At 42.1% G+C, this 23,631-nt stretch overlaps 1 protein-coding gene across 5 annotated transcripts in view; it reads left to right on the plus strand.

Moving 5' to 3' along the window:
• Positions 1-1,715: 1,715 nt before the first annotated feature.
• Positions 1,716-23,631, plus strand: part of tfdp1a (transcription factor Dp-1, a) — a 48,057-nt gene continuing 26,141 nt past the window's right edge. For 2 of the 5 annotated variants that reach the window (XM_067997236.1, XM_067997238.1), the window contains exons 1-5: positions 1,716-2,203; positions 3,677-3,757; positions 8,681-8,747; positions 10,681-10,781; positions 13,250-13,371. In XM_067997236.1, the coding sequence (XP_067853337.1) occupies positions 3,746-3,757; positions 8,681-8,747; positions 10,681-10,781; positions 13,250-13,371 (302 nt within the window). In that variant the 5' untranslated portion in view covers positions 1,716-2,203; positions 3,677-3,745. Of the gene's footprint in view, positions 2,204-2,630; positions 2,757-3,676; positions 3,758-8,680; positions 8,748-10,680; positions 10,782-13,249; positions 13,372-23,631 lie in introns of those variants that run through there. The other 3 variants (XM_067997234.1, XM_067997235.1, XM_067997237.1) reach the window with 3 other exon arrangements.

Here is a 23,631-nt window from a genome sequence, read left to right on the forward strand (position 1 = left end):
TTAGACATGTAGCATGACCACTGACACTACCCACCACCACCGTGATGACTGGGAATTCATTGCCTGTTTTACCCTAAACCAGATGTACCACACGACTGCACCTGGAGTAATTCAAAGTGTTATACCTATTGGGCTTTGAATCCTACAAAAACATTATACTTTATTCATAAAATTTGCAACAATACAGTTGTTAGTACCTGTTATGGCCAGCATGGTGTACCAGACAGAAATCTACAAACACAATTTAAATACATAAATGTAGGAAACAACCGTGTGTCTGGGAACTAAGCCCCCGTTTAGATTGGAAATCTAAATTTTGGACCATGCCCCAAAGAGACTCAGTTCTCCTAAACCCCAGAGCAACCATCCTCCTTAACTCTAGTACCTACCAATTGTGAAAAATCGCAGCACCTGTACCACAGTGCTACCTCCCCTCCCCCACTGCTGTCAACCTGCTCTTCTCACAGCTGTTAAAAGCTTGGTACCTACCAGCAACTCCTCACATCTTCTGCCATCATCTTCATGTGCATCCTTTGCTTTCAAAAAGATAATTGTAAACAATTTTACAACACCAAGTTATAGTCCAACAAATTTATTTTAAATTCCACAAGCTAAAGGAGGAAGCCTCCGAAAGCTTGTGGAATTTAAAATAAATTTGTTGGACTATAACTTGGTGTTGTAAAATTGTTTACAATTGTCAACCCCAGTCCATCACCGGCGGAAGGGTCAAGAATCAGAGGACATAGGTTTAAGGTGATTGGTTCTTTTGCCAAAGGTGACATGAGGAAAAACTTTTTTTACGCAGCGAGTGGTTAAGATCTGGAATGCACTGCCAGGGTGGGCGGTGGAGGCAGATTCAATTGTGGCTTTCAAAAGGGAATTGGATAAGTACTTGAAAGGAAAAAACTTGCAGGGCTACGGGGATAGGGCCGGGGAATGGGACTAGCTGGATTGCTCTTGCAGAGAGCCGGCACGGACTCGATGGGCTGAATGGCCTCCTTCCGAGCTGTAACCTTTTTATATCACATTCCAAACGTACACAATACAGATTATACAATTTGCAGGTTACATCAAGTACAGTTCAAATATGATTCCAACAATACAGAAACACATAGTACAAAATTACAGTCCATGACACTCTAGGGTACCTAATTGCATCACAATCAATACAGATAATTGATTACAGATTCATTGCAAGTACATTACATTTCATTTGATTACATAAATTTGTATTTTACATTCTGCCTGAATGCAAAAACATTATTACCTGACGACAACTTCTACACTACCGTCCCGGGTCTAAGATAGAAGACACTCGCGAGCGCACTCTATTGACGTCTTCACCACATTCAAAAAGAAGGCGGTTTCTTCAACCCTCCACCAATGGGAAAACTCCGACTATCGTCCCCTTCGCTAGCCAATCGAAACCGCGCGATCGCCGAGATTCAGCCAATAGCCCACTTCCCTCCCACCAAACCCCCCCCCCGGCCGCCACCACCACCACCACCACCACCCGGCGAGGCGGATTTTTTTTGTGTGTGTGTGTGTGACCGCGATTTTCATTGGTAGATAAGGATGACGCCGATTGCGCGGAGGACCAATGGCAAGAAAGCAGCAGGCCAATGGCGAGGCCGGAGGGGCGGTGACGAGCAGGGAGCCAATCGGAGGGGAGCGCGAGTCGGACACCGCCAAGATCGGTTGAGGATGAAAACAGTCGCGAGCGGCTTCATTTTAGCTGTTGCGCCGCCGCGGCTGGGAGCGGGAGCGGGAGGAGGAGGAGGTGGAGGGGGGCAGCAACTTCATTCCAACTGCCAGAAATATAAATACACGGGAGAGATCCGGACACCCCCTCAGCTCCCTCCTTTTGCACCGCCACCGAGTACTGACAAAACAAACCGACCCTCCCAGAATAATGACCATGTAATTTTAGTTTATTCGGGTTGAGTCTTTTTTTTATTCAGTCCCCTGATGTGGTGGTGGAGGAGACGCGGTGGTTAGCTTCATTTACTCCCCTTCTCCCTTCCCCACCCACCCACCACTCCCTCCTCTTTATTTGTTAACCGGCATTATATTTTATTTTTTTAAATTATTTCTTTTCTTTCCAACCCCCCCCCCCTCTCTCTCCCCTCCATCTCTTCCCCTGGAAAAACAAATTAAGAGAAAGCGCCGCCTGTGGAGCCGACAGATTTATATGTATGAAAAGGTATCAGCGCTTTAACTCGCTCTTAAAATTGTGATCGGCTTAAACTTAACCTTTTCCTACGCTCTTCTGCTGAAGTTTCTGATCTAGATTTTATCTTTTTGGAGTTGAAATCAAACTGTTCCTAGAAATGTGGAGTTAAAATGACTGAAGTGTTTTTTTCAATCTTTCATGCACGAATTAAGGGTTTGGGAGGGAGAGAGGTGGGGTGGGGGGTGGAATTATGTTTTTTATTAAGCCCCTTCGCCTTTTATAGCCTATAATCATTCACTGTTGGTGTGAAGCCCATCTGCTGCTGGTTTGCAGACTTAGATTAGGTTGTTTACAGTAAGAGAGCCCCTGGCTTCAGGCCTAGGCTGCAGTTTGCGGGGGGGTGGTGAGAGAGGCAGGGTTTGAGGTGCAGTGTCCGACCGGAGGGTTCCCAAGTTGAAGGCGGGAGGGGGGATTGTTTTAATGCCTGAATTTTGATTTGTTAAAAAGAAAACTTTGTAAAGCTTCCAAATACTGTACCAGAACGGCATCAGCACGAGAGGGGGAAAGACACAAACAATTGCAGGTTAATTTTTCTAAAACTTTTTTTTCTTAAATCGCCCGAACTTTTTTTCTGTTGTAAATGTGCAGAGTTTTTTTTAATTAAGGAAACTATTCTTTGGTGCCATGAATATATTGATGAAGGTAGAAGTTTAGTGAGGAGGCAGCTTTCAAAAGAGGATGAGGTTTGCTTCGAGCATGCCTGCAAAATAAAAAGTGTAATTTTTAAAAACGTTTTATTGTCTGCTCGTTAACAGCACGATGGATATAATGTGTGAAAAGCACTGGTCTTTAGCACGCGAAAAAAAAAACTCGTGCTTTTATTGAATGTGACAGTATTTGTATGTCATATTCATGTACCTGGTGGGTAGGCCATGAGGCCTGGCTGGGCCTTATTGCTGAGTGATCTGCAGGAAGCCAGTTGTTAATATTTTGTCTTAATATATTCTCATGCCTTTTTAGTATTTGACATTGGTCAACGTTATTACTTTTGCACACTAAAGGTTTTGCTGTAAGATATAGACATATCTGAACTTCAGATCGTTTGATTAGGTTTTGCACAATTTACCCAGTTGCTTCTGGAGTACTAGGCCCCAACAATCTGTGTTAATAATTTCCAAAATAAGTTTTTATTGCATTCAGTACCAAGTTTCTTTATTTGTGCTTTGGAATATTATCCAAATATTACTTACAGCAAACATGCATATAACTTAAAATAAGTTAAAGCTGCAGAATGTAATGAGAGCAATCTACTGTAAAGCTGAGGAAATTTGTAATTTTTTTGTATGCTATGTAGCTTTACACATGACAAGCCAAATGAGAAAGTTTAATCCATGAAAAGCTGAAGTGAATGAAGGCATATGTTACTGACATGTTATATTTTAGAACTTGTGTATGAAAGAACTTTGGTTTAAAATTTGTTTAATTACATTCATTTCTGTTTAGGTGGAATCCTGCATGTTCTAGCTTTGGCAACAGAAGTATCCAAAATTTAGCAATAAAAGAACCATCAACATGGCCAAAGATGTAAGTGTTATATTTTTGCCAAATAGACAGCTTCTGCAAAGCTGTACTCATGAACTGTTGTGAAACAATATTCATTATATTCAGGGTTTTCATCCATAAATGTCCTTAGCCTTATTTACACACAGTAGAGTAGAAGATGACATGCATTTTTATAATGCCCTTATAGCGCAAGTCCTCAGGACTTGCCAAAGCACTTCATGTCCAATGAACAACATTTTGAAGTGTAGTCACATTTATGTAGACAAATGTGGCAGCCAAGATCCACAAACATCAAATGAGATGAATGACCAGTTGATCTTTTTTGGGATGGTAGCTGAAGGTGGAATGTTGGCCAAGATAAAAGGAGAACTGTCCCTACTGTTCTTCAAATATACCATGAGATCTTTATGTCCACTTGAACGGCTAGGCAGGGGTCTCGATTTAATGCCTCATCCAAAAGGCAGCACCTCTGGTGATGCAGTGCACCCTCAGTACAATACATTGAAGGTCTGCTTAGATTATGTACCCAAGTTACATCCACAACCATCTGACTCAGGCTTGGGTGCTACCAACTGATACAAAGCTGATACAAAGCAATTTCACTTTGGTGTCAAGCTTTTTTTTGTGTGTACACATGCATGCACTGTTACTCTAAGCTATCCCCATACATTCTTCTAAGCCAAATATACCATCCTCCTCTACATCCCCACTGTGTTGAAAGCAAAACACATTGCAAGTTTTAACTCCCAGGATCTCAAAACTGTGGAAGTCCTTATTTTGTTCTTTCCTCCTGTGATCCTCAGCCTTTTAAAACTCTAGTTTGGTGTGACCTAATCAGTACTTCCTGCTCTCTTGCAATCGTGCAATGTGGACCATGGCCCTTCACCTAGTTTTCTCCATTTTTTTAAAAGAAAAAGTAGTGTAGACTGACTAATTCTATGTAGTTATACTGTAAACCACATTTTGCAATCATAATAGCCCGATACCCTTTGTTGCTAAATTATTTAGGCAACTAAATTTCAACAGTCAGCAGTTTAATTTATTGCCCTCCTATAGAGAGGATCTATGTGATGATTAATTCCTTCTCTATCTCCACATGAGAAAATGTCTACCAGTTTACACTCTAGAGGCTGTTTATGGACCAGTTAATTCATTAAGTAAATTTCTCATTTGAAACTTTTCCCTTAGCCTTCCACTTCAGAAGGCAACAGCTCTTGCTGAGTTATGGTTCCACAGGCAGCAATAGCCCCATGGTAAATTACCAAAGTGAGCCTAGATGGTCAGTATTGATTATGGAGAGGGGAAAAGCTGGGGAAGTAACCAAATCCAATCTTCCCTCACGAGTCGCCACACGTACTTCCAGGAGGTCCTTGGATAGGAGTCAGGAATGACAGTGCTGGCAGTTTTATTTTCTTTATGGTACATTTACCCATTGAAGTTACTTGCTTCAAAACAAAGTAACCTAAAATATCATGTGGTTTCTCGTTGGTTCCCCAAGGGATCAATTACACTGCAGGTACCAGTCTCGGGCTGCCAAGTATGATCTAGGGTCAACAGACCCAAATTGCAGCTCCAGGAGCTGAGGAGAAATTTTTTCACCCAGAGATTGGTGAGGGTCTGGAAGTCACTGCCTGAAAGGGTGGTAGAGGCAGAAACCCTCATCGCATTCAAAAAGTACTTGGATTTGCACTTGAAGTGCCGTTACCTACAAGGCCACAGACCAAGAGCTGGAAAGTGAGACTAGGCTGGATCGCTCGTTTTCGGCCAGCACAGATACGATGGGCCGAATGGCCTCCTTCTGTGCCGTAAATTTCTATGATTTCTACACTTGTAGTTCTTTTGTCACTTCCTACTCTAGGATAGTGTTTGCTCAGTTGTACCCACCAGCATTGAATGCTACTTAAATTTTAATGTCCAGAAGGAGTTGATGGGTCTGTTGACTGACTCTCTGCTAACATTAAAAACCTTGAATTACTTTATTAATTTTATATTTTTCTCATGTTAATCTACCAAATTTGAGTGCCTGTTTTTCACCTGGCTCTCAACTCTTCTGTCCTTGGCCAAGAAAACTAGATAAAGTGTGACTATACAGTGTCTTTGATCCCACATTTTACTCCAACTACCTGTAGTGGGGGGGGCAAGATTTTGCTTGGTAATTAGTCGAAAGGTACTAAGGACACAAGGGCCCTAATATGGGGGGGTTTGTAGCAGCCCGGAAATATGAGGAACGCAGAGGTCCTGATGAATTTAACGGCAGGACGTCGTTTGACTTTTTTCTCCGTTTGCCGGCCGCCAGCCAGATTGAGAGGCTGGCTGTTAAGTGGGAAGGCTTGTGCTAGAAGGCTGGGGACCAGAGAGGAGGGAGGGAGGGATCGATCGATTGATCACTGGTTGGCCTGGAGATCGGGGGGGGAGGGCGTTAAGGGGCAGGGTGCAGATTGCAGATTGCAACAGGTTAGATTGGGAGGTTGCGGAGGAGCACTCCTCCTGGCCCACAAGCAGTGGTATAAAAGGCATTTATTTACCTGTTCGATCCGGCAATTCTCGCCTCCCTTCAGTTGCTGGTTTTCCCAAGCCCTGGGAAACCCAGCCCGCAGCCGTTAAATCTGAAAGGCTGCTAAAATCTGAGGCACGCTGCCTTATTAACATATTTAAATTACTGACCTGTCTCTCGAGAGCAGGTTACTCATCCACCCCCCAACCCGCCCCGGTGGGCACATTCGCAGTGGGTTAGGGTCGTGTTTCAGATTTTTAAGAATTTAACCCCCGCGCCCCCCTCCCACCCGTCCTGGGGGGGTTAAAATTCCCCCCAAGATAGCTGACGACTGTTCAACTTTTGCTGCTTAGTATTTCACTTCCTACTCTTTCTCTCACCTCCCATATAGCTTTTTAGTGGTGAACGATTGTTTTTCAGACTGGAAAGAGGTGTACGGTGGTGTTCCCCAGGGGTTGGTGCTGGGACTGCTATATAGGTAGAGAGAGAGACTTGGGTGTACAGGGCACAATTTCAAAATTTGCAGATGACACAACACTTGGAAGGGTAGTGAACAGTGAGGAGAATAGTGATAGACTTCAAGAGGATATAGACAGGCTGGTGGCATGGGTGGACACGTGGCAGATGAAATCTAATGCAGAAAAATGCGAAGTGATACATTTTGATAGGAAGAACGAGGAGAGGCAATATAAACTAAAGGATACAATTCTAAAAGGGGCACAGGAACAGAGGTCAGGGGGTATATGTGCACAAATCTTTGAAGGTGGCAGGGCAGTTTGAGAAAGCAGTCAAAAAAGCATACAGAATCCTGGGCTTTATAAATAGAGGCATAAAGTATAAAAGAATGGAACAAAAGAATGGAAGTCATGATGAACCTTTATAAAACACTGGTTCGGCCACAACTGGAGTATTGTGTCCAGCTCTGGGCACCGCACTTTAGGAAAGATGTGAAGCCTTAGAGAGGGTGCAGAAGAGATTTACTAGTGATTCCAGGGATGAGGGACTTTAGACATGTTGTTAGACTGGAGTGGCTGGGGTTGTTCTCCTTGGAACAGAGGAGATTTGATAGAGGTATTCAAAATCATAAAGGGTCTAGACAGTAGATAGAGGGAAACTGTTCCCATTGGCAGAAGGGTCAAGGACCAGAGGGCATAGATTTAAGGTGATTGGCAAAAGAACCTAAGGTGACATGAGGAAAAACTTTTACACAGGATCTGGAATGTGCGGCCTGAGGGGATGGTGGAGGCAGAATCAATCATGGCCTTTAAAAGGGAACCGGATAAGTACTTGAAAATAAAAATATTTGCAGGGCTATGGGGCGAGGGAGTGGGACTAGCTGGATTGCTCTCACATAGAGCCGACTTGGACTCACTAGGCCAAATGGCCTCCTTCCATGCTGTAACCTTTCTATGATTATATAATAGGCTCTGAGAATATACAGTGACTTAAAACAAGGTCGCCAACCTGTGGCGCTGATCAGTGTCAATCTAGCCCTCGAAGGACTGAGTTGCCTGGCCTATTTGTGATTATTTCATATATGCTGGTTTGTTTCCCTTGAATTCTGCAGGCCTGAAAATTTGGAAAGAGTTTTTTTTAAAGCATTGTTGCCTCATTGGTGAATAAATTCTAAATCAGAGCATCAGGAACTGTTAGTATCTGCAACCTGAGGTGTATATACAGTTTCATGAGAACATGGGTTTAAATTTTATGTGACCTGAAGTTTCATGATGCATGTGCATCCCACAAAGACAAATATTGGCCACCCTGACTTAAGTGTTCGATTTTAAATTGCATTTTTTCAGGGTGAGGAAGGATGCTGACCAGCTAAACTGATCCAAAATCTTTGCTTTGAGGAGTGACTTAACCATACAGGATAGCTATGCTGACAGTGCAATATTAATGAGGAAGTATATTTATTTTAATTGCCACATAACCATAAATGTTGTAAAGACATATATCTGCAGTTTACTGGTGTCTTGGTCTTTACTGTACCTGATTTTCAGGGACATTATCCGTTATAAGCACATTTGTTAATCAGTATGACGAGATCAACTACCTATACACGCATACAGGGTGAGATGCTGATGCAATTTTGTGGCATGACCTGGGTTAGCACTGGCTATTCTTCCTGCAGATTGAGTTCCTGATTATGGCTATACTGCTAAGAAAAGGCTGATGGCCATACTTCTCAATACAGGGAGGAAAGTAATGAGTTGGAGTTGCTTTGAGTTGGACTCCTAATGACTACCAAACAGCATTAGTAGAGGCCTTGGAGCAAATTGCTTGCTTGCCTGTCTGTTTTCTTGGTTAGAGATTGAGACCTAAAGAAGCAAGAAAAATAACAAAAGTAGTGCTAAAATGAATTGTTGAAACTTATCTACATTACACTGCTCAAACGTACTCTAGTAAAATTAGCATTTATAGTACTTGTAATATGTTCTTTTTCATAGGTTGGGATAATAGAAACTAATGGCGAGATCAAAGTTTTTACAGATCAGAATGTTAGCCCAGCGAAAAGTAAGTATCAGTGATCATGTTAGTACTTTAGTTTTCCATAGTTTGATATTTATAAGTATTTCACTTTTTAAAATTGTGGTTGGGGGGGGGGTGGGGGTGGTAGAGAGGAAAGTGCCTATTAATTTCCCTTTTGTCAGGGGGGGAGGGATGGTATGATTTGTCTTTTTACAGTTAAGTTTGCAAACTTAATTAGGTTTTAAAGTAAAATGGTGGTAGTGGCAGAGTTCAGTAGCTGGTTGCTGCCTGTTTAATTGATAGAAGTGGGATGGGATTGTAGCAAACTTTTTATTCGGAAGAAAATAGTTGAAAAATGGGTGGACAGACTGGGGCTCTCTAGCACAATCTGCAATTGATAGTAGAAAGTAAACTGTGTTGCATTTCCTCCTTTCCCCTCTTGTCTTCAGTAAGCAGATAATCTGCTCCCAGGCCTCTGCTAATTGTACTCTGAAACCAACCACTGGGAGGTGTGCAAGAATGGCCTGGGATGACTTCCCTTCCATTTTTGTCCTCTGATATCTTTGTATGACAATATGACTGTGATTAGGAAGTCCTTGTGAGCAAAGCCATGCTCCATCAATTTGTGGTGCAACTTATCGATACTGTAATGTACCATGCTGCCTGAATTATTTAATGCCGAACTGAATCTAGCACAGACTTGGAGGTCTGGTGGTGCAATGTGTTGATGGCTGTGTGATAAAGTGTAAGGATATGGATATTCACTGTTACCTATATAGTTGTTCCTGATCTTTGGGTCATGAGGGTATCAGCAACTTTTTCTATGGAGGTAATCAACCGATGTTGTGCACTCTGATTGTCTGCAAGAGTATCTCAAGCTGAAAGTTAAGAACAAGTCATTAGGACTTGGTCAAGGAAGGTGACGAGGGATGGCTGACATGACATCGCCTAGCTTCAGTGATGGTGCCATTAGTTTCACAACCTACATCAAAATGAAATGTTCAAGCTTGTCTACAACTTCAGGTTAGGCATGGACAGAACAAATTGAAATGTGTAATCATTACTTTTGTGTAAGTGAATCTTCTAATATGTAGGTTGCCAATTTGTTTTACATTGTTAGGTTCCATTCAGCAACATTTTCCCTTCTTTACAAAAGAATGTTGTTTGACTCTGAAGTTCCTCTTCCACTCCATAACGACATTTCACGGGTGCCAGTAGGCTTCTGGTACCTCACCAAAGTGACTATTCTTCAAGTGAGCCTAGACAGTGAGTGTCAGCATGCTATTTGACTAAGGAGGATATTACAGTTGAGCCCAGTCCTGTACTCCCCTGATATCCACATATGTATACTTTCCAGAAAGGGTATTGCGCAGGAACCCTGGTTCAATTTTGTCATCTCCTTTCTCCCCTTCATTCCAGAAGTGCAGAGGCAAGGTGAAATGCCCCTGACTAAGATCATCTAGCTCAACATAGGAAGAACCTAGGTTTTATCCTCAGCCTGGTCTTTTATAGTGAACAGCATCAGTTCTAAATGCACCACACTATTGGGATAGATGTTTCAATCTTTCCTGCTGAGCAGTATCTAATTTTTTTTTGACTGGAGCACGGGACCGACCGTTAAAGTTGAAAGCAAGGTTATCCTGCATAAGAAGTATAAAGCTGTGGTTGTATCCAAGTATTGGCTACTGATTCAAAAGTACTTATTAGAAATTGTTTTGGATTGTGTTGGCATTCATTGACTTCATTTAGAAAAAAACACAGCTGTACAAACAAGTTAAAATAGTGCATGTTTGTGGAACAAAATTATAAAACTTGTTTGCCTGCATCTTGTATCATTTAGCTACCTTCCTTTTTTTATTTCTTGTAATTGACATGTATACAGGTGCTAGAATGTCTTGAACAGTCAAATGTCTTAATTGCTAATGTGAATACCAGAAGATGGTGCTGGTGCCTGCAATCTTTCTTTTTCTCTTTACAGTTGCATTAGTGACAGTAGCATCTTCGCATCTCACCACCCCAGGGAAACAAATTTTGCCAAAAACACTGGGGCTATCAAATGTTAGTAACGCTCCTCAGATGGTAAGGATGCTGCTTTCAAACACCAAATGTTGATTGTTGCAGAATGACATTAACATTTCTTTCCCATTTTCTCACCTCTTCTGAAGGTGCTTAATAATGGTTCTGAGAATGTTGGTTGCCCTCTGGTACCTTACCCAAGTAGGCAATCTTGATATGAGACTCTTGATTAGCAGTGATAAGGAGGATATTGCAGCTGAGCCTGATCCCTCACCTAATGTGCATGTATGCTCTCTTTTTCAGCAGGGGTCACTGGATAGTGATCATGAGTAAGAACCCTGACTGGCCCAAAAATGCATAGATGGAGATTCAGGCTGGGGGAAATGGGAAGGGGTTTCACATTTGATCCCTGGTTTGTACCGAGTTAGCTGATTTGAGCCAAGGGGGCAGTGGAAGTGCTACAATTGGCTTCTGAACTGGACTAGATTGGGGTGGGGGGAGAGCAAGAAGAGAGGGAAGATGATTGGATTCCTATTCACTATTCATTGAGCTCTGCTGGAAGGTCACCTATGTTAATAAGTGAGGGTACAATCATAAGATACATAGGAATGAGAGGCCATTCTGTCCATTTTGACTTCTCTGTTTTACACTGTCCTGTCACAGCATACAACTGTCTCTTAAAATGTTGCATGTTTTTGGCCTTCACTTCTGTATTTGGAAGTCTATTCCAATTGTTATCCTTTATGAAGAACTTCCTGACATCACTCCTGAATTTGCCTTTTGTGAGTTTGAACCTATGCTCCTTTTGTACTACTGTTGAAGATTTCCTTGAAGTAGTGTACTGGTTTTACTTTTCCATATACCTTAATATCTTATACCTCTAAATGTCTCCCCTCATTAATCTCCTTTCAAGGCTGAAGACCCCAGTAGCTCCAATTTTTCTTCAACTTAATTCTCAACACCAGGATTTGCCTTGTGACTTTTCTCTGCACTATACCCAAAGCTTGACTGTTTCTCACGTCTTAGTAACTAAAACTGGATACGGTACTCCAGTTGCGATCTAATCAGATCTGTACAGTTTCCATTTCAGCATGGCATCCTCTGACTGTACTCTTTGCCTCATACTCTCCTGACTTAACAATATAGATCAACATTTGATTTGTTTCATTTGCTGCTCCACAGTGACTGGACAAGTTAAGTACTGACTCAACTTAACTTCCCTAGATTTTTCAACTTCACTCATAGTTCCATAACATTTCTGTAGTATATGCATTAGCCTTGGCTGTCAGCTTTTCCCCTCTTTCCCCCTCCCATACGCACACAGTTGACTAGGCTGCCAGCACTCACTGTCTTCATTTACATCTATTGATGGTTTCCAATATTAATGGTATGGTATTCCAGCAGAAAATGACTATTTTTAGAAGAGATGGGGAAGATAATTGAGGATGGGGTGAAGTAGTTGTGGGGGTGAGATGGATTTGTCCAGTACTTTAACACCAGCCATAAACAGAACAAAAGTTTTTTTTTAAATTTTCAAAAGGTATTAACAGACTGGCACCTTCCTGAGAGTTATCCTAAGCTGCTGTCCTGTGCTTCTTGATGACTAACTTCAGATCGGTATTGGCAGAGACCTTGGAGGAAGTCACTTTTCATCTCCAGGATTGTGTGGTGCAAGGAAACCTAATGTTGGGGGGAAATACCTGTCACCATAAAAAGGCATATGGGGGTGGAACTTGGGAGAGAGAAATCATATTTACAGATCTTTTGGCCTCTATATCCACACGGTTGAATGTGGAATGAGGGGCCAGGGGTCCTTGCAACCTATGACAGCATGGAACCTTGCAATATAGAAGTAAGCTATTTGGCCCTTTGTATCTTTTCAAGCTCTTTGCTAGAGCAATCCAAAGCTAATCCCATGGCCCTGTATCTTCCAGAGCTTCAGATATTTATCCAGTTATTCCTTAAGTTGTAATGGTCTCTGCCTCAAACATTCCCTGCTCTAACAGTTCCCTGTTTAAATAAATTTCTCTTAACCTATCATATGGGGAAATCAGAGGCACAAACCTGCATCCTGCCACTGTGACACAGCATGTTGCATTTCCAATGTATCATACAATTATATATCTGTATACTTGCATAATGATACTGGACCAGGAGCCCACAACAAAATATTTGAGCTATGATAATGAGAATCTTCGACGTGCAGCTTAATTCAGCAATTATCTTTCAGGAAAACCTGGTTATCCCATTGTTCTTCGAGCTTAATGCATCATGATCAAAGTATATTGTCTAGTTTTTCTACAAACAATATACAGTTTTCAACAAATTTGACCTTTAAACTAGAATAATCTTTTATTGAAGTTCATTTCTACTTTGAGGTATAATTCCTGAAATTCTGTCTGGGAAAGTCCAAATTGCTGCCATACAATTTTAAACTGTCCTGTGCATTTGAACAATTTAACGTGGACTGTGCATTTGAACGATTTAATGTAGTTTTTAACCCTTTTCTGTTTCTGCAACTTCCTGTTTAGATAATTAGTACACCTCAACGGACACCGACAACACCTACTCTTCTGGTGGGAAGCCCCCATGGTCCTAATATACACATGTTAACTCAGGGTGAGGCATCGGACTCTTCTCCATGGAGTACAGGGTAAAGAAAATAAACCTCTTCAGATTGTACTTTAAGGAATATGGATATATTTTTGCACCAAAAGTGTATAAAGTTAAACTTCCTATTGTAAATCGTATGTCTTTTGTATAGTCTTGTTTTGTTGAGGTTCATTTCTACTTTAAGATACAGTTCCTGAAACTCTGTCTGGGATGAAAGCGCTTCCCTTTAAATTTATAAAGGTTCTGTGGGCCAGGAAGATTTGACGTAAAGTGCTTAAAGCTATTAAAGCAGTTATGCTCAAAGCTCAATCAAATTTGTTTATCCACAAAAAAAATTGGCTTTTCAAATTTTGCTTGTCAAAATCCTAGCATTCTTGAGTCCTGTAACTAGAATCATAGTGATGCAGCACAAAAGGAGGCCTGTGCTGGCTCTTTAGAAGAGCTATCCAATTAGTCCCAGACCCCTGCTCTTTCACCATAGCCCTGTAAATTTTTCCCCTTCAAGTATTTATCCAATCCCTATTGAATCTGCTTCCTCCACTCTTTAGGCAGTGCATTCCAGATCATCACAACTCGCTGCGTAATTTTTTTTTATCATGTCGCCCTGGTTCTTTTGCCAATTACCTTAAATCTGTGTGCTCTGGTTATTGACGTTTCTGCCACTGGAAACAGTTTCTCCTTATTTATTATCAAAACCCTTCATGATTTTGAACACCTCCATCAAATCCCCTCTTAACCTTCTCTGCTCTAAGGAGAACAACCCCAGCTTCTACAGTGTCTCCATGTAACTGAAGTCCCTCATCCCTGATGACATTCTAGTAAATCTGCACTTTCTCTCAGGACTTGACATCCATCCTATAGTATGGTACCCACAATACTCCAGCTGGGGCCTAACCAGTGTTTTATAAAGGTTTACCATAACTTCCTTGCTTTTTTAACAGCCTTTTCAACTTGTCCTGCCACCTTCAAAGATTTGTGTACATACACCCTCAGGTCTATCTGTTTCTGCACTCCCCCCCCCCCCCCCCCCCCCCCGCACCCCCCTTTAAAATTGTACCATTCAGTTTATATTACCTCTCCTCATTCTTCCTAACAAAATGTATCACTTCACACTCCTCTGCATTAAATTTCATCCACCATGTGTCGGCCCATTTCACCAGTCTGTCTATGTCCTCTGAAGTCTGTTACTGTCCTCCTCATTGTTTACTACATTTCCAAGTTTTGTGTCATCTGCAAACTTTGAAATTATACCCTGTATACCCAAGTCCAGGTCATTAATATATATCAAAAAGAGCAGTGGTCCTAACATTGACCCCTGGGGAACACCACTGTATACCTCCCTCCAGTCTGAAAAACAACCATTCGCCACTACTCTGTGCTTTCTGTCCCTTAGCCAATTTTGGATCCACGCTGCCACTGTCCCTTTAATCCCATGGGCTTCAATTTTGTTATCAAGTCTGTGTGGTACTTTATCAAACATCTTTTGAAAGTCCATATACACATCATCAACTGCACTACCCTTATCAACCCTCTGTTACTTCATCAAAGATCTCAAACGAGTTAGTCAAACAGGATTTGCCTTTAACAAATTAGTGCTGGCTTTCCTTTATTAACCATACTTTTCCAAGTGCCAATTAATTTTGTCTCTGATTATTGTTTCTAAATGTTTCCCCACCACCAACGTTAGACCGACTGGTCTGTAATTGCCGGTTTTATCCCCCTCCCCTTTTCTTCAACAGGGGTGTAACATTTGCAATCCTCCAGTCATCTGGCACTGCTCCCATATCTGGTGAGAATTGGAAGATTCTGGCCAGAGCCGCCACCATTTCCACCCTTTACTTCCCTCAGCAACCTTGGATGCATGCCATCCGGGCCGGATGACTTTTCTATTTTGAGTACTGCCAACCTTTTAAGTACCTCCTCCAATTTTTACCCTATAGAAGATCTCTACTACCTCCTCCACTGGCAACATCCACTTCTTTCATGAAGGCAGATGCAAAGTACTCATTTAGTACCTCAGCCATGCCCTCTGCCTCCACAAGATGATCTCCTTTTTGATCCCTAATCAACTCCACCCTTCCTCTGACTACTCTTTTACTATTTATATGTTTATAAAAGACTTTTGGGTTCCCTTTTATGTTAGCTTGTAATCAATTCTCAAACTCTCCCTTTGCCCCCACTTATTTCCTTTTTCACTTCTCCTCTGTAATTTCTATATTCAGTCTGGTTCTCTATTGTATTATGAATCTGACATTTGTCATACGCCTCCTTCTGTTTCATTTTAATCTCTAGCTTTATTTATCCAGGTGCTCCAGCTTTTCCCCCTTGTGGGAATGTGTCTACTCTTTGAAGGCCTCCCATTGCTCAATTACTGTTTTGCCTGCCAATCTTTGATTCCAATCCACCTTTTCAACTCACTGAAATTAGTCCTCCTCCAATTAAGTATTTGCATGCCTGAATGCTTTGTCCTTTTCCATAACTACATTAAACCTGATGATATGATCACTGAATGCTCCCCCACTGAAACATTCTCCTCTTGCCCCACTTCATTCCCCATAACTAGATCCTGCACTGCTTCTTTCCTTGTTGGGCTGGAAACATACTGATCAAGAAAGTTTTCTTTTACACACTTCAGGAATTCCTCCCCCTCTTTGCCCTTTACACTTTTATTATCCCAATCCAAATTAGGATAATTAAAGTCCCCCATCATCACTACTCTATTGTTCTTGCATCTTTCCACAATTTGCTTACAAATTTGCTCCTCTATCTCCTTTCCACTATTTGGTGACCTATGGTATACACCTAGTAGTGTAATAGCTCCTCTATTCCTTAATTCTAACCAAATAGATTCTTTCTTTGACCCCTCAACTACATCATCCCTTTCCAGTGCTGTAATAGTCTCTTTGATCAATACTGCCACCCCTCCTCCCCCCTCCTCTTTTCCTTCCTTTTCTTTCCTGAATACCTTGTAGCCAGGGATATTAAGTTCCCAATCCTTCCCTCCTTTGAGCCAGGTCTCTGTTGCTACTATATCATAGTCCCATGTGGCTACTTGTGCCTGCAGCTCACCAGCCTCATTTACCACATTGTGTGCATTTACAGAAATGCACTCCAAACCCATCTTACCCTCACATTTAGCCTCTGTCTGATCTTCTATTCCTGAATGATTTTTTTTTTTACTCTAATGCTGTTTGTCTCTCCCAGTCCTCTGTGCACCTTGTTTCTCCTCTCTAATGCTTCATCCTGTTGCCCTGCCCCCTGCCAAATTAGTTTAAACCCTCCCCCACAGCACTAGTTAACCTTCCCATGAGGACATTGGTCCCAGCCCTGTTGAGGTGTAACTCCATCTTGTACAGGTCCCTCCTGCCCCAGAACTGGTCCCAATGCCCTAGGAATCTGAAACGCTCCCTCCTGCACTATCTTTCCAGCCACGCATTGACTGACTCATCTTACTGTTGTTATACTCACTAGTGTGTGGCACTGGGAGTAATCCAGAGATTACTACCTTTTGAGGTCATGCTTTTTAACTTGCTTCCTAGCTCCTGAAACTCTGACTGTAGGACCTCAGCCCTTTTCCTTCCTGTATTGTTGGTTCCCACATGGACCATGACTTCTGGCTGTCCCCTTCCCCTTGCAGAATGTCCTGCACCCTCTCAGTGATGTCCTTTTACCCTGGCATCAGGGAGGTAACACACCGTGCGGGACTCATGTCGGCGGTTGCAGAAACGCCTGTAGAAGGAAGAAGGTTCACTCGGTTAATTCCAGGGATGAGGGGGCGGACATATGAGGAGAGGTTGAGTAGATTGGGACTCTACTCATTGGAGTTCAGAAGAATGAGAGGCGATCTTATTGAAACATATAAGATTGTGAAGGGGCTTGATCGGGTGGATGCGGTAAGGATGTTGCCAAGGATGGGTGAAACTAGAACTAGGGGGCATAATCTTAGAATAAGGGGCTGCTCTTTCAAAACTGAGATGAGGAGAAACTTCTTCACTCAGAGGGTGGTAGGTCTGTGGAATTTGCTGCCCCAGGAAGCTGTGGAAGCTACATCATTGAATAAATTTAAAACAGAAATAGACAGTTTCCTAGAAGTAAAGGGAATTAGGGGTTACGGGGAGCGGGCAGGAAATTGGACATGAATTTAGATTTGAGGTTAGGACCAGATCAGCCATGATCTTATTGAATGGCGGAGCAGGCTCGAGAGGCCGATTGGCCTACTCCTGCTCTTATTTCTTATATTCTTATGTAACATTTAGCCAGTAGTAAAGGCCTGAATTATATCTTCTCCCATTGGTTCACTTCGTGAATCCATTCCAGTTTGCAGATCCTAATTGTTGATTACAGAGAATGATGCTGATCTTGTAGTGAGCATCTAAATAGAGGCAGCCCAGCTATATTAATGTTCAGAATGTGTGTGTATAACTAAACCAATGTGTAACCTAGGCAAATGGTATTTTCCTTTCTCCCACCATCTTAGTTATGTGGAGAACTCCCTCAAACTGTCTAATGTTTTTATAAGTTATATCTCTACACAACCATTATTCTAGCTCAGCCACGCCTCAGAAATTAAGTAATTCCTCTGGCAGCTTCTTGTACCAGTTTGATATACCAGTGTTCTACACTGCAAAGTTGCATGTAGATTCACCACCATGAGCCCTTCACAGTGAGTTCTTGATTTCAGGCTGTGCCAGCTGACTGGTAAACCCTTCCACATTCTGTCCAGATACAGAAAACTGGAGAAAATGTTCTGCCTGGCTGCAGTTGCGCATTGCCTAGTAGCTGGTTACAGCATAATATTTGCAGAGACCTAGAAATAAGTACGGCCACCCAGCTATTGGGGAGTGGTGTTACATCTAATGGTGTGGTGGTGGGTGGGATTTGAGAGAGAAGAAAGTAACTTTTTTTGTAATCTGTTAATTGTGTATCAGCCTTAGCTCAGCACTCTCGCTTTGGGTTGAAGATGAGCAAGTTCTCCTGATGTCCAGGCCAACATTTATCCTGCAGCCAGCATCTAAAACAGATGATCTGGTTATTTATTTCATTTGTGTTTGCGCACTTTGTGTGCAAATTAGCTGCGTTTCCTGCATTACAACAGTGACCACACTTCCCAAGTACTTCATTGGCTGTGAAGCGCTTTGCAACATCCTGAGGTCATTTAAAGGCACTATATAAATGCAAGTCTTTTCTTTCCTGTGTGCCAACTATTGCCCAATATCGGCTTTTTTAAAGTTTAAATTATGATCGGACAATAGATGTGCAGCAGTGTCTCTTTCCTATTGTCAGTTGCAATTTATTGATAACTTAGCACTCATTAGCCTAAGTACTAAATCTGTCAGACACTTGGCATTTTTTGCCTAGTTACTTACAACTATTGTGCACCACCTGTAGGGCCCTGATATTGCCATCTTCAAATGTCACTCTTGTCCTAAAGATCAATGCAGACTTCAAAGGGCTGCCTGAATGAGTACCAAATGCAAGTGGAATTCCCCTGCATGTGGATATAGAAGGGCTTAACATGGATGGTTCAAAATACCCATGACCTAAATGCAGTGAAGAATATGGTTTATGTTTTCATACTAGTAGCCTTAGGCCATTTCCTATGATGAACTGTCCAATTCCTTCAATCTTGATGGTATCTTGCCATGGGAGAAGAAGTGAGAAGCCTGGAAAGTCAAAATGTGAAAACTGGAAAGGTACTTAATTCTTTTTGAAGTCTGCATCTACAGTGTATTGAAAAGCCCAACAAAGTTACTGGAAACCCACTAGAAGCATTTAAGAATGGGAGCAGTGGGAAGGCATGGGTAGATATCAAATGCAACTAACCTTTAATCTCTGACATGAAGGAAGACTTAAAATTGTTTATTCCCTCAAAGATGAAGTGAAAATTGCCCAACATGTTGCAGCTTGCAAGTCATGCTTTGTTGTGGAAGTTCCTTATACTGAGTTAGAAAAATGCACCTTAACATTAAGATCAAAAGCTTCGAAATTATGACCTTTCTAGAAAGTTGATTGTGAATAGTATACTGGCCCAAAATATTGGTGTAGTTACTGAAGTGTAGTGTAGAGGTTGCACCTTTTAATCTAGCTGTCCAGATGTGCTGAAATAGTCCTGTAAGGTGGAAAACTGCAAACTGTCAATTGCTCCTATGCATAAGGAATGCTTCTAGTGCACCCCCACACTAAATCCACTTTCTGCTGCTAATTGCATTACAGATTTTTGAGCAGCTGCTGAATAAACTCCTTTAAATTATCTGATACTGCAGATTTGGAGTTTAGCATAATTAATCAACAGGAAACTTACTGTATGACATCTTCCTGTGGTTGGCAGTGTGATTAGGTCAATAGGAGGGAGTGAGAGCAGCCATGTAAGAAGTTGTGGTTTTCACCATATCTAGTATTGTGGCCTCTTAGTAAAAGTGCATTGGGATTTGTATTTTATTTTTAACCTAGTTGCAGGATTTCACCTCCAGTGGACAGTGCTGGAGTTCTGGTCACCATATTACAGGAAGAACGTCATGACACTGGAAGAAATGAAGGGAAGTATCCATCTGATACCTGGTCTTGGGTACCCGAGCTACAAGGAGAGATTACAGTGGCTAAGCTTATTTACGCTAACAAAGAGCAAACTGAGCAGTATTCAAGATCCTTGAGGGCATTTATAAGCTGAACCTGGAAAAGCTGTTTACCATGGCCAGAGCATGACGAGAGTGGGGATGGAATGAAGTTCAGAAGAGGGAAGGTGAATGGACAGAGTAGATACAACTATTTCACAGGGAGATTGGTGAATTTTTGGAATAGATTTCCCAGAGAGGTGATCAAAACTGACATCAGTAATTCTAAGAGTTTTACAGACATTTGGCATGAAACTCAGTAGAGGGATATAATTGATGAACTGTGTATTCTGCTTTTGAACTCTGGGGCTGGCTGATGGACCAAATGGTCTTGTATGTTCCTGTTGAGTACTATTTGGTGCACAAATGACTTGTCCTGTAAATGTTGTCTTCCTCCTCTCTTGGCACAAATGTGCTTGCTTAAATTGAGTTTCTGATCTTAATCTTTGAGAATCTTAAGGCCATTAACACATCAGCTTGTTACAAGTTAAGGTGCTGAGGCTATTATGCAACTCAAACATGATCTAACTGAAGTGATGGCAAAGTCTCGTAATTTTTTTTATTCGTTCATGGGATGTGGGCGTCGCTGGCGAGGGCAGCATTTATTGCCCATCCCTAATTGCCCTTGAGAAGGTGGTGGTGCGCCACCTTCTTGAACCGCTGCAGTCCGTGTGGTGAAGGTTCTCCTACTGTGCTGTTAGGAAGGGAGTTCCAGGATTTTGACCCAGCGACGATGAAGGAACGGTGATATATTTCCAAGTCGGGATGGTGTGTGACTTGGAGAGGAACGTGCAAGTGGTGGTGTTCCCATGTACCTGCTGCTCTTGTCCTTCTAGGTGGTAGAGGTCGCAGGTTTGGGAGGTGCTGTCAAAGAAGCCTTGGCGAGTTGCTGCAGTGCATCCTGTGGATGGTACACATTGTAGCCACTGTGCGCCAGTGGTGAAGGGAGTGAATGTTTAGGGAGGTGGATGGGGTGCCAATCAAGCGGGCTGCTTTGTCCTGGATGGTGTCGAGCTTCTTGAGTGTTGTTGGAGCTGCACTCATCCAAGCACGTGGAGAGTATTCCATCACACTCCTGACTTGTGCCTTGTAGATAGTGGAAAGGCTTTGGTGAGTCACTTGATGCCGAACACCCAGCCTCTGACCTGCTCTTGTAGCCACAGTATTTATATGGCTGGTCCAGTTAAGTTTCTGGTCATTGGTGACCCCCAGGATGTTGGTGGGGGATTCGGTGATGGTGATGACATTGAATGTCAAGGGGAGGTGGTTAGATTCTCTCTTGTTGGAGATGGTCATTGCCTGGCACTTGTCTGGCGCGAATGTTACTTGCCACTTATCTGCCCAAGCCTGGTTGTTGTCCAGGTCTTGCTGCATGCGGCCTCGGACTGCTTCATTATTTGAGGGTTTGCGAATGGAACTGAACACTGCAATCATCAGCGAACATCCCCATTTCTGACCTTATGATGGAGGGAAGGTCATTGATGAAGCAGCTGAAGATGGTTGGGCCCAGGACACTGCCCTGAGGAACTCCTGCAACAATGTCCTGGGGCTGAGATGATTAGCCTCCAACAACCACTACCATCTTCCTTTGTGCTAGGTATGACTCCAACCACTTGAGAGTTTTCCCCCTGATTCCCATTGACTGCAATTTTACTAGTGCCACACTCGGTCAAATGCTGTCTTGATGTCAAGGGCAGTCACTCTAACCTCACCCCTGGAATTCAGCTCTTTTGTCCATGTTTGGACCAAGGCTGTAATGAGGTCTGGAGCTGAGTGGTCCTGGCAGAACCCAAACTGAGCATCAGTGAGCAGGTTATTGGTGAGTAAGTGCTGCTTGATGGAACGTGTCGTCGACAGTGCTATCACTTTGCTGATTGAGAGTAGACTGGGGCGGTAATTGGCCGGATTGGATTTGTCCTGCTTTTTGTGGACAGGACATACCTTTTCTATTTGTGGTTAATGGTAATTCATCTTGCCCTATCTTTTTGGGGGGAAAAAAACACCTGGCACAGGTGGACTTGGTAATGTTTGGGCCTTATCCATAGGAATCTGCCATGGGTTTATTGGCCTTCCATATGGCCATAGTGAAAGTCTATTAGAAAAGGAGGCTACCTGTCTTTCCTGAGTGGGTTCTTGTGACTTTTAGGAGGAGGAAAATACCAGACAACTGCACTGTGGTCATAATCGATACCTGGCAAAGTAAGCATTGATGCTGTTTGTTTTTGGACTGGCAAAGTGGCTTTTTCATTTATTGGGTATGATGAAGTGCAGAGAAAACTAACTGTGGTTATTATGTTGTAAAATTGGTCTTATTGGTTGCTGTTAGCACAAGGTGCAGACAAAGGCGAAAGTAGAGAGACTTCCCATTTCTATGGCATGTCCTGAAATTCCTTGTTCAATAAATACTGATTAATTCTGAACTTCTATGTGCAAAAGACAGTTTATTTACAGTAATGTCTGAAGTTATGCAGGCAGAAGAATCTGTAAAAATTTAATTGGTATTCCAGATGTTCTTGGGTTGATTTTGACTTTTATGGTTCAGTTATATTAGCACTTGTGTTCTGGCATGAAAATGGATAATTGCTGAAGCTCTGGTAATCCTCATGGTGTTATTTTGGTCATGAGCTTGTAGAGGTCTGATTGACTGACGGCGTACTTTTGACGTTTGAAAGGATCGGCTGTCATCGAATAGGCCAACCTTATCCAGTCTAATTGTGTTGATGGTTTTCAACTATGCCAAGTATGGGTACAAGAGATTTTCTTTGGAATTTGTAAAATAAAGCTACAGTATTCCATTATTGGATGAGTAATAGTCTTTGTAACTCACCCACTCAGAATAGAGTTTTTATTTAGCATTCTCCTTGTATTTGCTCTTGCAGCTAATGTCGCCATGTATTTGCCCAGCTTGGATGCAATGTAACTGAAGGGAAACTTGTTTTTTTTGTTAGAAGAGAGGTGAATGAGAAGCATGATCAAGGTTTCTTGACTAACTTTGTGGATTTTATTCACTTCTGCCTCGACCATCTGCCAGTCCATTGCCAAATTACATCATTATCTGTCTTCCACCTTTTCTTTGCTCTTCCATTTTGTGGTTAGACCTAGAATTTGGGTGTTCGTATGGAAGCCCAGCAACACACTGACTCTTGTATAGATTGCACTTCTGATTTGTTGTTTTAAAAACCATTTAAATTGGGAATGTGGCCTAATAATTTTTTTTTCTGGGGGCTGGAGGGCTGACAACTCAAGTTTGGTATGTTACTTATATGCATGTCAGTACAGTAATTTGAACCAGAGCTGTAAATGAAAGGCAAATTATTAATTTATCCAAATGAGAAACTTGCACATGAAGAAGTAATGAAGGTATCACTGGCCTCTCTTGATTGTTGCCCTTTCGCCCCCATTCTGTAAGAACTGTGTATGAATACTTGAGTATGCAAATGTAAATTTTGGGGTGTGAATGCTCTGGCAGTTTTCAGTTAATTTCCCCTGAAGTTTGGTTAATGTTTTAAACTTTAATGATCTTGATCTGATGTAGATTTGTGCAGAGAAGACTATAGTTTAGTGATTTTGTGTAACTATTTTTCACACTTAAAAAGGTTATGTTAATGAGTTTGATTTGAAAGGGGGAGAAATTACTTCTTACAAACTATAACCCTGTATCTTGTACACAGGTTAATCTGCGTATATCT

Source organism: Heptranchias perlo, chromosome 15 (assembly GCF_035084215.1).
Source record: "Heptranchias perlo isolate sHepPer1 chromosome 15, sHepPer1.hap1, whole genome shotgun sequence".
NCBI classification, from domain to species: Eukaryota; Metazoa; Chordata; class Chondrichthyes; order Hexanchiformes; family Hexanchidae; genus Heptranchias; species Heptranchias perlo.